We start from the raw sequence: 14,908 nt of genomic DNA on the forward strand, positions 1-14,908 counted from the left end.
AAGGTTGTGAAATTTAGCATAATAGGTTGTGCTTACATTTAAAGTGTAGCTAGTAAATTATTGCTAGACTACAGTGGCAGATGACTGTAAGCGGGTTAAAACTGTGAAGTATGCCCAAGCAAATAGAATGGACAAGCTGAAAACCAAATTTGGTTCAGTCAGTAACGTAAATTTCTAGACTTCTTCCCCATTTATGTCTCTTTAAATTAAATTAGAAACAAGTTCTCAATAATTAATGTACAGTTAATAGTCCAATTTTGTATTGGTTTCTAACACTGGCATTTGTGAATCTGTAATTTCAGCTATTGCTCCAGTTGTAAAATTCAGTATAAGGAAAACAGTTAGATACATGATTGTATCTATTTCTTTTCAAGAGGGCAGTTGAGTACATGCTTAAGTGCATTCCTGAATAGACATACTTTCCTGAGTTGGGGTATAAGAGATTAAATGTGTTAAAATTAACAAAGAAATGCACTAATTAAAATGTTTGAATCACATTAGTGTAATATTAAGACTAACTGAAAAGAAAACAGTCCCTTTTCATCCATTTCAAATAATAGAGCCACTTACAATAAAACCATACATAAATTAATATAATCAAAAATTAATAGAAACTATAGCTAAATTGTGATTAGAAATGCAAGTCAAGAGCAAAGTTACATGCCTTATTTGACCTGATTTAGTGTTGGCATGTTAGAAGTTATCCTGCTTTCTCTGAATTACAAAAATGAAATGAGGAAGAAATGATAGAAGATATTTTTTGTGGACAACATGATCAAATTAATGATGCCAAAGCAGTTTTTATTTTCTGAGTAATTTTAGTGCTAATTTTGCAACTACAATTTAAATGAATATTGAAGTGCTTCTAGGCTGTTTTCCTGATTGTCTTAAGAAAAGAAAGAAGTACAGATTCAGAACATGTAACTTGTAGTTAGTTAATAAGATAGTATATTTCTTTCCTGGGAGGTATTCTAAGCTTTGTAGGCTACTATAGGTTTTAGTAGCCTCCCCTGAACTGGTCATTTCATTCAACACAGGCATATTATAGCAAGGCATTTATTTTTGAATTGATAAATTTCCTTATGGGGAGCTGTTTGTGTTATGCAGCATAAAATTTTAAATAGTTTGAGGGGCCATATTGGGTGCCTGTCATTTTCAGCCACTAGAAAGGAAAGGAGGGGTATTACAGATAAGGAGTTATCTAAGGAATGAAGAGGAATGTGGGAATCAGGAGGCTTCCAAGTTAGTAAAAGAAAAGGGAGTTCTTTACTCTCCTTCCTTACCCTTTCAGTGTAAGTAAAGGGTTGCAAGTGTAAAGGATTGCATCAAATAAATCTGTGATTCCTCTATCAGTTTCTGTCTCATGGAGAGTAGCAATCTGAATTCAAAAGAAATTTAAGTCCTTAATTTTATCTTTATTGAAATCATATTAGTTTGTCACCTCTATATTTTTGACTCTCTGTTTTTTAAATAAATTGATCACTGTTGCAGAATTACAAAATCCATGTTTAGTTTTAGATATACAGTAGTACAGTAGAGACTGCTTCATTATTGGCTGTTGGAGTATGTGAGCCTGTCATAAGTGGCACTGAACTAAGTTACTCAGTCAAAATGCACCTCAAAAGTTCCTTTAGGATAGCTTGATAATGCAAATAAGGGAGTGACAAGAAATTCATTTTTCTTTTTAACGAGTGTTACATATAACAAAAGAGGAAGCAGACGAGAATCAGAGCTTAGTAGATGAACCACTGGCAATCTAGGCTTTGTTGCATTTACAACTTAAATCATAAAACATGTGAAGTAAAAATGTTACTGTTGTGCTAATATTTATAGCATTTCAATAGTTGTTCAACAATTATCTTTATTCTGATAATGCTTATTATTTTTATACCACTTGCTAATGTATTTTATTTATTTTCAGATTTATATGTTGGAGATGAACTTGTTTTTGTTGATAATCTTGAAAATTACAGTAAAAAACTCCCTACTTTATATGTCCTTCTGGACAGGCTACAGGTTTTTTTAGTGAAAGATCCCCTTTTAGATTCTGAAGGACAGAATTTAACAGAAGAGACCATTTTCAGGTATATACAAAATTGTTGTATATTATTTAACATAAATAATAGTCTCTGTGTAATACCATTAACATTTTAAAATCTTAACTTCTGTTATATGTTAAACAATTTCTTTATATTTGCAATGACTAAAGATTTTAGCTTTTCTTATATAGGAAAAAAATGAGCAGGATGGAATTTATATACACTATTAAAGAGAAATTAATAAATCAAATAGTGTAATTTTTAGGTTCTGTAATTGTCAAATGTGATCAAGATTTTAGTTTTGGCATGCGGAAAAATGCTTTAAAGAACCTTCATCAGACTGACTAATGCCTTATCAGTAAAATTCCACTGAATTTAGCAGGGCCAGGAATTTGCCCAAGTTTGCATGTTCCTTCTTCCTCTCCTGCCTGTCCTCCTTCAGTAGATCCATGCATCCTGCTGAGTCGTAGTTCTTCAGATTCAAATTTTAATTGTTATTGTTAAGTTGATTGAACTTAATTGAAATGTGTCCTTTATGTCATTTGAACAAACTGATACAGTAAAACATATCAATTATATTCAGAACATGGCTAATATTTTGTGAGTATATTCATCTGTGTATATATTTTTTAACAAATTCTGACTAAATTTTGTGCTGATTTACTCTATGCCTGAATGACTCATATAACTTCCTTTGCGCTTGATAGGATTGCATGTCTCTCAAGCAAGGCAAAGCAGAATTTAACTATGTACCTATACAGTAGTAGAAATGGTGGGGGGAAAATGACTTTTTTTCATGAGTCCTGATCTTGCAATGCATGCCAGGCATAAGACTACATGCACATGGTAGAGTACTCCTGCAAAAATGTTATGATCCAAATTCTACAGTAATTTGCAGAATTGCTAATTACAGGAGAAAAAACGCTAGTGTGATCCTCTACAAAAATTGTTCTGACCTTCTACTAATCCACTTCTTACTGGCAAGGCTGACAGCCTTTCTGAGATGGGAGTTCAAATCTCCTAGTGGAACTCACAGAGAGATGCATCCTTTAATCAGACAAACTTCTGCTGAAAATAAAATTGGATGAGAATCCCATGGCTAGACCTTGAACAATTTATACTCTTCAATCTAAAATATTCCTTCAGTAAAATAGTGGTTCCAGGAACTTACGAGGAATCTCTCCCAGTTAAAAGTGATTCTTTTCATAGTTTCAGTGCTTGTAGTGGCCACCGGAAGCAAGCCCAATAAGAGGCTTTCCAGTGGTCTCGAAAAAATCTTCAGACCTATCCTGCTGCTTGTAGCCTAGTTTTTCAGGGCTAGAAATAGCCTGATTCCAAAGTTTTACTTGTCAGCATTTTAAAAGTTCTATCAGTTTAACTAGTGGTTATTTGTTATTTTAATAAATAGTGAGCATATTCTGCCTGGTTTGATGCTGAATGATTTCTGGAAACAGAAAGTTCAAATGTTGAATGATATGAATGTTAGCGATAAAAGAAACTTTTTATATACTAGAAAAAATTTGTTTCTAGAAGAAAATAATGTCTGAAGCATTTGTAGAAACAGTTTCGACATGCCAGGGGCCTTAAATGTTGGGCCAGTGAACAAGTTTAATACTCTTTTGCATTCTTTAAAGACAAGTCTCAATATTAAATTGCTATGCTTGTACAATTTTCTGTGAAGATTATTTCATTTAGTTACACAGCTTGTTGCAGCATGTCTTGGAATTGTTTTCCTAGGAAGCAATGGGTTTAAAGAAAAACTTCCTGTAAATATAGTTATCAAGGTTACTGTTAAGACTTTTAATCCTACATATGAAATAATAAAGAGTAGTCACTTACTTTGTTTTATGATCTTTTAAAGGAAATATTTGACATTCCAAAATGAAATGGAGATGCAAGAGAGTAAGAAAGAATTACAGGGAATTAAAGAGAACTTCAGTCCAATATCTTTAAAAGATGAAGAGGTATTACAAAGCTGTTTCTTTCCAGTTACATTATTGATTGTTATGCACAAGTGTTTTTTCATCTGCAAGTCATTTTACTGAATTCTTTTCATACTTGACAAATATTTGAAGCGTTCCTATTTCTCAGATAAAAAGCAACTATTATTATACGTATATTTTTAATTACTGGATGCCTGTGTTATGAATCCCCACTTCAGTCAGCTGTTTCTGCTGGGATCTTACTGGCATTTTTGTGTAAGTACCATTACACTAAGAGTAGAAATAAACCAGAATAAAAAGACATGATGTGTGCAAGGGAAAGGGAAAATCCTGGTACATGTTTTAGGACTTGGGAGGCTAGTTTGGCCACTGTGTAGAAACATAATGTGACTCAATGTACATTTTTAGGTAGAATTTTGAAAAATGGAGCAAAAACACAGACACAGACACAGACACACACACATATATAAATATATATATATATTTATATTTAAAAAGTGACCAAACTAGCCTCCCAAGTCCCAAAACATATACCAGGACTTTCCCTGTCAGCGCTATGGAGGAATAGTGGGGCTCAGAAAATACTGAGAAGGATTCTGAGCATCAGAACTACCCTCAGAGTATTTATGATGAGTTTTTATTCAGCATAACCAGAAAGCTATCACAGTCATAGTCTCACACCACTGGGGAAATACATTTTGGTGCCAGTAACAGTGCTGATAACATGATCCAGTTATATACCAAACTTTCAGTGAAATAAATGAGGATTTTGCTTGATGGGAACGGTAAGTTCAGATCCAGTCTTCTTACTCTACTGGCTCATTTTGAAATATTGTAACATTATTTTATTCTATTCTATTTTTTTCTTTGTCTTGAACTAAGCTTTGTTTATACTGTGTGCACATCATATGACATCATTGTTAAAAGCACCTAAATCAGTTTCGAGTTAAACTATTTCAAGATTTTAAAAAAGCTGAATCTCTACAGTAGCATCAAGAGAAATCTAGAATTTACTTTCCCATTGTGTTGTGGTTACTATTTTTCAGTATTTAATGTTGCCTAATGAGTTAGAAGTCTACAGGACAAGCAGATCAGAAATCAAGATTCCATCATACTTGGAACTGAAAGAGTTGTTAAAATTAGCTCCAGAAACTATGGGTGATGAAGCTACATGTGAAGAGTTGATCAAAGAAAGTGAGAGCTGGTTTACTTATATGCTTGACCTGATTTTACTACACAGTCCAGTCCAGGGTTATGTTGTAATCTTGAAGTCAAATGTTACATGAGCCATAATTCCCAATGTCCAGTCCTCCATGAAGACAATAATTTAGTGTTATGTTTTCTTATCTGCAATTAAATTTACTTCCAGAGATATACCCAAGAGGATTATATGCAGTATAGTCATGCCATATAAATTGCATGTAATGGCAATTGCTTGCATATGGCTTCTAATGACATTTTAATGGCAAAAGCCAAAGCAGGTTTCTAGGAAAAAAAAGGTTAAATGTTTCCATGAATAATCAGAACATTCTAAATTACAGTAGTCATTTCTTTAAAGGACTTTAGGAGAAGTTACTAAATGCTTTTACAGTACAGATAAGAGGTGTATCCTTAATGACAGTTATTGGCTATTGAACTTATATCTATGGCATATATCTTGTATAGTTAAGAGAAAAAGACATTATCTGAGATTTTAATTTTGATGGAAAAAACAGCTTAGTTTCAGCAAACAAGTGAGTAAAGACTTCTTTGGTGGATGGGAAGCAGGCAGTGTTGCTCAAAGAAGTAAGATTCATGCTTTTAAATATGGTAGATACATGTTGAATTCTGCTACTGTTAGGGCAGCAGTTTTGGGTAATCCAGTCACATATTAAAGATAAGACAAAACTTTAAAAAGCATCTGCATATCTGACTAAGGCAGTTGCATGCGCATTTGTCTGATACATTTAGTACTTACATACCGTGTTTCAGTACTAACTAAGCCAAATGATTCTACCTCTACTGCAGAGGTTTGCGGATTTTGTATAGAGACTTCAACCTATTCTTTTTTGTTTTGTTTTTGGCCTTTTTAGTAGCAAAAAAAAAAAAAAAAATGCATAGACAAACTGCTAGTGAAATACTTTGAGACCACCTGCTTGTTCCAGAAATCACATCACTGTAGTCGTACATACTTTGAGTGGTTCAGATAGTGACCCAAAATACTTATTTTAGCAAGACTATATTATATTGCGTTTGTTTTCCAGCACTGTCAAGGGGAGACTGTGAACTGCTCTAGTCCCCTGCGGTAGCCTATTGCAGGGTTACTAAACATACCTGCAGTTCTTCATAGTGAGGAGTTATGGACATCCAGTAAAATGGAGACCCAGTAAAAAAAAATCCTGAAAAAGTTGCTTTGGTAGGAAAAATGAATAAATGGCTAATTTGTGACATCTTTTAAATTTGGTTTTCAGCTCTCAATGCAGAAATTACAAATGAATCAGAAATTGCCAAATATTGTCCGAAACTGGAAGAGATTTGTTCCAGTAATAGCAGAAGTGCGTTGGATTTCTGTGAGTCAGGTAGGAAGACCTAGATAAATCCAATGGTATTATTTAAAATAAATTCTTCAAGTAATTGTTCGCCTGTCCTGTTCTTGGGTTTATATGTGCCACGTGTACTTAAGATCAGAACATTTGCTCTGTGAAATCTACTATTTTGTAGTTGTACCATAAGGAGGTAGAAGTGCCATACTCCTTTCAAGAGTTTTACAAGTGAAGCACAACTTTTCACTTGCTTTATGTTGCTTCTAGCTGCAAGTACTGTCTATATCTTTTGCGCTTGAATAACTTTACAAGCTTTTTTTTTTTTTTTTTTGTCTAACAGCTTCTCTACCCAGAGAGGGCAGAGGAAAGTTAAGGCAAATTGATTCAAATTGTGGAGTGAAAGAGCACAGTTTAAAGTTTATTAAGGTCCTATGTAAGCACTGTGAAAAGGAGTAGTGGAGGACAGTTCAGGGAGAAGTACTTAAGATTTCGCTGCTGAGTCAATACTTTCTAGAGTTAGAAAACTCCTGAGCAGAAGTTTTGTTTTATGAATGGTCCAGTATAGCTTTGTGATCAAGAAATAAAATCAGATAGTCACAGAGCTGTTTTCCACAGAAGTAAACTGGAAGTGTTCAGTTTTGCTTTGTATGAGTTGAACCCTGCCTTTCAATATGTTGGTCTTAGGAAGTTCTATGTATACACCTTGAATAGCTTGAAAAAACATCAGTCAAGCATGATGGTAGCTTACAATACAAACTAATGACAGACAGTTTTGGTGCTTGTCTGTTCAGGCTTACTATCCAACCTCAGTTCAAATATTTTCAGATTCCAGAAATAATCTCTCAAAATAACAGATATTCTTCCCATCCCTACTGTTTTCCCAGCTTAAATATTGGCTGGCTAAAAGAGAGAGCAAAATGATCCACTGATATTTTTCAGCTTTAATTCCAAGCAGAAAAATTTCTACAAAGACTGACTGATCTCAGGAGAAGCATATCAGTGCATTGGCCTATGCACGGTAGCAGTGTTACAGTGTTAGCCTCCAGTCCATGTTCACTTGGTGGTCTTTCATCCAACAGTTACTAGAATCCTTGAGATACTATGTTTTCCCTCCAGACCACGATGCCTCTTTACCTTGGTTTGTGTGTGGTTTTAACTAGACTAGCTTTCCTCTTAAAGCTGATAGCATAGTGCTTCTGATACTATATTGTAGTGAAAATGGGCTTTTGGTGGGAGCAGTCATATCAGCTCAAATTGTCAGATACAAAGGCTCAAGGCAAACCCACCATACAAAGTTATACATAGGAACCATCTGGAAATTATTGCCTAGCGTGATTAACTTCAGTCTGAACCCAGTGAGCCAGCTGTCTGCTTTTGACTTCTAAAATTTATTATAAAAAAGGGGAGCTCAAGTGTAGTGGTAGATCTGAGCAGTTTGAGACCCTCCTGCTGTATGTAGTAGTTACAAGTTGTCTTTGAGCTCATTTAGGATAGTTTCTGTCCTTCAGGAGTAGGTTAGTAGTCAGACTGTCCTGTCTCAAATTGTTTTCAAATGAATCTGACTACATTAATCTGTGTTACCAGTTTGCTGGCTCAGCTGTACCATTGAATCAGGCAAGACTCATTCAGCAGGTCATAGGTAGCTTCTGTGTCTCTTTTCTTCGAAAGTACTCAGATCTTTAGGATGGAGACCTGCAAACCTGCATATGCATTGGTAAGACACTGTTTTTAGCTGTATCAGGTGTTAAATTTTAGCAGAGATACCTTGCGGTCTTTTCCTACATTTGATTTTGCTATTTATGAGATACCACGAGTGAAATATATGGCCAAGTACTCAGAGGAGAACCAGTCATAAAATAATGGCATTTTTGATACACATTTGTTTGCCTTCCTATCCTGCTAGCTATGTGGATTCTCAATTGATAAAGGAGTTGAGGGACAAGAAAAGTCACTCAGTCATTTATCTTCTTAGAAGTGGAATGGGGTATAGACTCCTTGTTTGTAGGCAGAGCTTACCTGATGTTACTGGTCGAAATGCTTCAGTCTCAAAGGCAAAACAGAGAAGAATACAAACATTATTGCTCAAAGAGAAATAATTGTTCTTTTTAAATATGTGAGGAATTTTTGCTGTTCTAAGAACGATTCCTTGTCCTTTTGGGAGAAAAGTGTTCATATAGTTTCTCGCCACAAGAAACAGTCTGTGAAATTCAACCACTGCTAAGTCTCGCATTTCTAAGTAAATGGGAGAGAAAATGTATTGGTTGGAAGACTGTTTCTTTCTTGTACAAACACTTTTTCTTATTTTTTTCAATGCGTACTGTACATACTAGAGCTTTCTACCACTGTCCTGTATCCTTCCTCCTCTATCTTCTAACCTTTTTGCACAAGTAGCAGCTGTATGCAGCTGGGCAGATGGCTGATTCAGAGCCAGCTATGTGCCTGTTGGCCAAAAAATGTGTATGTGGTGATTGCAGCTGCTTGCTGCCTGTTGGAATGGATATGGAATTTGTTACAATTCTTTTTTCTTCATGAGGGCGCTGATTTACTTCTGATTTTTCTGGCTATTGGTTCTCACAGAACATATAAGACCTGGGATTTTTTTCTGATCTCTACTTTCTGGTCCAATTTGACTAGAAAAATTAGAAGAATGTCAGAGAGATGAATACCAGGGCAATCACATAAACCACCGGTTTTTAAGAAACAATGTCAAAAATCAACAAAAATACAGTTGTGTCCTAGATTTTAATTTAAAAAAATATTAAAATGTCTGCTTTAATATATTTAGCAAGAATGGCATGTGAAAAATGACTTGCATGGGATTTTCTAACATCACAGACTTGTATGTGTACTGTTTTAAAAATAAGATATTAGAATTAATTTCTTCCCTGAAATTCCAATGAATATTAATTCTATTCAACAGAGTAATTGTGTCCTTAAACTCCTGAGGTTTCTATTTCTGGAATTCCTGGGTTCATTCATCTGTATTTGTAATGTTACAGGCCACTGCAAAACTGCTCGAGATCTCTCTCATCAGAGTAGTTTCATTTATGTGGGGACTACCTACGAAGGCCATCAGTGATCAATACTTAATATCAAAACCTTATCCTTATAATATTTGGTGATTTAATCATAATCATTACCTTATGTGGGGAGTGTACATAGACAGAATCACATTACAGAGTGAGTGAAGAAATATGACCTATACGTTAGTTTCCCCATAACTGTCTGGAAATTAAAATGTGAAGTATGTCACTCTCTGATTTTTACTGCTTTAATAACAAATTGTCCTATGCATTTATTTTACATGTTAATACAAAGCTTCACTAGTGTAATAAAATTCATAAAATAGTAACTTTTTTTGGTTTTGGTGGATTTTATGCAATTTCTAGCTAAATATGCTGCGTATCTGAAAGAGGAAATGGAAGTACCTTTAAGTCCTTCTTGCATACAACAAAGATCTCAGTTGAGTTTTCTGGGTACAGGACTCCAAGAGGAACCTCTTTCTGGTAACAGGTAATGAAAACTTTGTAGGGATAAATGCTATCATAAAGTAGTCTTAAATTAGTGTAAAAATAACTTTATTCTATTAGTTGGTGGTCATATTCTTTTAGACAGTTCTATTTACTTTGAGTTTTGCCTTAAAAAAAGGGAAGTGTTTTAAAGAAAAGTTGCACCGTCTGTATTTTGCTCACAGAGGGCACAATCCATATCTGTGACCTTCTTTCAGGGAACTTGAAAAAGAAATACAGCCTTCTGCTGTAGAATTCTCTTCCTCCTAGGAGGCTTAATAGCCTGAAAATCCAGTTTCACTTTTGGAGTAGGCAACAATAAGTATTTGTGGAGCAGCATCACCTACAAACTCTCCAGAAGAGATACAGTGCAAATGTATTGTCCAAGTTCTAGAGAAATGCAAACAGCAATGAAATTTAAGTCTTTTCTCACTGGTGTAGAAGCAGGATTGCTTCACCTTTTCTTTGTCATCTTGTTTGTGAGACTAGCCTTTGTTCTGTTGCCAGAGGCAGGAACGATTTAAATATCTTTTGGGAGAGGGAACCACAATTTACAGAGAATTATTTTTCAGTACTCTTTTAATTCATGAGATACATGTACAACCTTTCTGATTCCTCTTACCCCTTTCTGCTCACAGTAGTCTTGCATGAAGTGACCCTATATGTGCACAAGAAAACTTTTCATGAATGGATGGATGAATGAGTGAATGAATAAATGAGAAGTCTGGGGAGAAAGCAGACATTTTACCAAGTAATTTTGTATAAATCAGTTGGTTTTGAAATTCAACGGATAATACTGTTAAAAGTCATTCCTCCAAGTCTTGTTTTTATGTTCTTCTTAGTATTTTTATTACAGAGCCCTCCAGAGAATACTTAGAATGTTTGGTATGGCAATCGGAGAAGTACCAGGATGGTGTGAAATCTCTTTTGCTTAAAGGTAAGGTATAGATTTTCTAATTGATGTTGAAGACTTCCACAAACATGCAGGTGATATAGTGAAAAAGATAATGATATATTATTGAGCATATCTTCTCTTCAGCTCTTGAAGTTTATCCAACTGGTGTAACCCACCAAAGTTTGGATTACCTGATTTTTTTTTTTTTAGTGTAGGTATTAAATTATGTATACGACAACAAAGAAGTTAGTCTGTCACATATTGTTCCATGGAGATAATTTGAATGATGTAAGGGATTTACTTCATTATGAAAATAACCAGTTCACTACTACCAGCTTTTTTTTTATTGAGTATGGTAATTGAAATTCAGTAATAAGATCTGTTGAAGTTAACTTTTTTCTGTTAGCTATTTATCCTTAAATATTTTTTCAAACAGCTTCTATAGAAAAGTACTGTTATTGGAAAACAAGTTATATGTTGACAACACCAGACTGCCTGTTAAGAAGCAAACTATATAAAAACAAAATAAGCCATGGATGGTTTCTGACAGCAACACTTTATTTTATTTCATGTTATTTCCCTTTGTTTTATAAGTCTCAGGATTGAGTAAATGACCTGCTACATCATCCAGTTCATTTGTAAATTTGTTTATGGTTGAAAATGTATAAATGTATTGTAATGTGTAAAAGGTATAGTAGTCTCATTACTATTCAATTTCAGTTTTTTCCAGGTAAGGATTATATAAAGTCGTTATAATTTTGACAGGTAAACCCATTTGTAACCTGAGAAATGCAGCTATACATTAGTAGAGCTGAAAAATTTTAACACAAACACACACAATAAGAAAAAAGCACACTTGCTCAAATAATGCTAGCTGCTTTGGACTTAAGTCCATTAATGGACACCAAGTTGCTAATGAAAGTGTAACCAAGGGATATATGTGGTAGGTCATGAGTACTTGGGGGCTTTCATTTTCAAAATGACATTCTGTTTTCATGTTTCTCAAATATTAATATTATTTATTAATTTCTCTTTCTTCAGAGTGTCAGACTGTTAAACTTACCTGTCAGCATCATTCGCTTGCAGAACTGAAAGAACTACTATCTGTTGACATAGAAACACCAATGCTTAGCTCACTGGAAGTGGACTGGTGGCTTCATTTAGGATTAAGTCCGGTCTCCTTAGAGACTTTAGAGCAATTAAGTTTAGATTCTAGTAGTACAAATAGTTTTTTTCCTACAGAAGTAGAAACATTCTCTGTGTTTACATCGTATCAGCTGGAATGTAAGTATGTTTTTTTTTTCAAAAAGTCTTACTGATAGAAAGGCAAGGATAGTACTTTAACAGAAAATTGCACAGTGACAGTCACATACTTCCTACAAGGTAGGCATGAAGATTTCTTATTCTCAAGAATGAAATGTGTATAGCGATATAAAGTAGAAACACTACTATGTTAAGATCCACTTTTGGAAACTTAGAGCAAATTAAAAGAACTATGAAAAGGCTACAGTGAAGATTCTTTATTTTATGATGTTATTCAGAAATTTTTTGTTCTGGTTATGGTTTAAAAGATTTGAACCACTTCAGAATTTCTCATGGGCCACAATTCATACTTATTATCAAGCTTCAACAGAAAATACTAAACGGTTGTTTAAATTTTATTAGAATAACTGCAGCCTGGCTGCAATGTGTGAATCATGTCTGTAGAACACCAAAGACTGACAGACTGCAATTTCAGAATTGTAGCATACTGTGCTACAAATAGGTGCTGCTCTCATGGAAGAACATTGCCACTTAACTGCTATTTACATATTGCAAAGTGTTTAGATGCATGTATACATAGAGAACATGGATATGCAGCAGCAACACGAAAGCTTACAGTTCTAGTAAAGCACATCTTTAAAAGGCAGTAATTGCATGCCTTTTTTCTTTTTTTTTCCTGTAAGAATGCTGCTGTTAAGCATTTCGCCTTCTTCCTAATCAAACCCCTTTGTTCTCCATTCTTAGGAAGATAACATCAATGTATAATGGTGCAAATTTTTCAAACCAGTAGTGTGACCTTCTGTTTTCTCAGCATTGTAGATTTTGACTTGGGAACAATCAGCACAAATGTTCTAAAAGTAGATTGTAATAGTCTGGGAAGGCAGAAAGAAGAAATAAAAATGTATTTTCTCTGTAATTAATCCAAAATAGTGTACTCCAGCCAAGAAGGAAATGAATCCATGTTGCAATGTAGAAACCAAATTTTATCTTTTAGGGTGGCTTGAGGAGAAGAATTCCATAGCAAACCAGGAATTGCTTTCTGCAGAAAAACATCAGTTGGACAAAATAACTAATCTTTACATGTCACCTGAGACTAAAAGGCAGCACTTTTCCATGGATGTGAATGCTGCCTCTCCTGTCAAAATACACAGTGCAGATACAACCGTAGAAGAGTTTACTGGAGAAAGTATACAAATGAGTAATGTAGAAGAACCTATTTATTTCTTAAACCAAGAAAAGAAAATCCCCAAATCACTTGAATCAGTTGTCTGTAAAGATGTATTTTTCAAACAAGACAATTCTCCCAGGAGCCAAAAGCCATCATCAGTTGCCGTAGCTCCAGCATGGGATGATGATGATTCTGATCTTCTGAGCAGCTTTATTAAACTGAGATCTAAACATACGTTCACCCAAAGAGAGATGAAAAATGACATAGGTAGCTCTGAAAAGGGTATGTGAATCGATTTATTATGGCATAATTACAGTTTTAATTCTGTTCTCTCACACCAATTAAAATAGATACTAGTACATACTAGGAGAATCACAGAAGTAAAAGTTATTTGAAGGCGATGGTAAAATTTTTATTGTCTTTTGTGTGGCCAAATTTTCATCTAAGGATCATACCTTTAGGTTTTTTCCTTTAAATGTTTTAGTTAGTTTGCTTGTCTGTTTTAATAAAATATGCATATGAGTTTAGTGCTGTTCTGAAAAGCAACTCTAAGTGGTACTTTGTTACTCTAGATCTGTTCACATGTTATGAATCAGATCTCCTGATTTTCATGGAAAAACAGTAGTTATCAGTTGCTTTTTACTCTTAGTGTTGTAGAACCAGCAAAACCTAGAGAGTGAGCAAAGGTTACATTTCTTCTCCAGAAAGAACTGTTTTAGCCTTTTATTGTGGTGAAAACCCCATCAAACAATGGGGCAGAACAGGCGTTACAGAAAACAGAATGTTGTTTGCAGGCCTGGTATTGTTGATAGCAATGCTTATGAAGTAAGCCCAGGCTTCTCAGGTTGAGCATTGCAGGAATGGAAAATAAGAGTGAGGAAAAAGAAGTAGAACATTTTTAAGAAGAATATTCTTCTTAATAGAAGAATAGTTGTTAAAATAAAAAGGTATATTCACAGAATCACAGAATGGTTGAAGTTGGAAGGGACCTCTGGAGATCATCTAGTCAACCCCCCTGCTCAGGCAGGGTCACCTGGAGCACGTTGCCCAGGATTGTGTCCACGTGGCTTTTGAATATTTCCAAGGATGGAGATTCCACAGCCTCTCTGGGCAACCTGTTCCAGTGCTCTGTCACCCTCACAGTAGAGTTTTTCCTCATGTTCAGATGGACCTTCCTGTGTTTTGTTTTGGGCCTGTTGCCCCTCATCGTATTGCTGGGCACCACTGAAAAGAGTCTGGCCCCATCCCCTTTACATCCTCCCTTCAGATATTTATACACATTGATAAGTCTTATCTTCTCCAGGCTGAACAGGCCCAGCTCTCTCAGCCTTTCCTAATATGAGAGATGCTCCGATCTCTTAATCACCTTAGTAGCCCTTCGCTGGATTCGTTCAAGTAGCTCCATGTCTCTTGTATTGGGTAGCTCAGAACTGGACACTGCACTCCAGATGTAGCCTCACCGGGGCTGAGCAGAGGGGAAGGATCACCTTCCTTGACCTGCTAGCAATGCTCTTCCTCCTGCAGCTCAGGATACTTTTGGCCTCCTTTGCCTAAAGGACACGTTGCTGG

General features: G+C 35.1%; 1 protein-coding gene across 1 annotated transcript in view; it reads left to right on the plus strand.

Annotated features, from left to right (window-relative positions):
• Positions 1–14,908, plus strand: part of SHOC1 (shortage in chiasmata 1) — a 49,728-nt gene that overhangs the window by 9,423 nt on the left and 25,397 nt on the right. The window contains exons 5-12 of the mRNA XM_064501927.1: positions 1,922–2,084; positions 3,901–4,003; positions 5,029–5,176; positions 6,433–6,540; positions 9,894–10,017; positions 10,856–10,950; positions 11,950–12,192; positions 13,166–13,621. Coding sequence (XP_064357997.1) covers positions 1,922–2,084; positions 3,901–4,003; positions 5,029–5,176; positions 6,433–6,540; positions 9,894–10,017; positions 10,856–10,950; positions 11,950–12,192; positions 13,166–13,621 — 1,440 coding nt within the window. The remainder of the gene's footprint in view (positions 1–1,921; positions 2,085–3,900; positions 4,004–5,028; positions 5,177–6,432; positions 6,541–9,893; positions 10,018–10,855; positions 10,951–11,949; positions 12,193–13,165; positions 13,622–14,908) is intronic.

The sequence above is a fragment of the Dromaius novaehollandiae genome, chromosome Z, assembly GCF_036370855.1.
Source record: "Dromaius novaehollandiae isolate bDroNov1 chromosome Z, bDroNov1.hap1, whole genome shotgun sequence".
In the NCBI taxonomy this organism is placed as follows: domain Eukaryota; kingdom Metazoa; phylum Chordata; class Aves; order Casuariiformes; family Dromaiidae; genus Dromaius; species Dromaius novaehollandiae.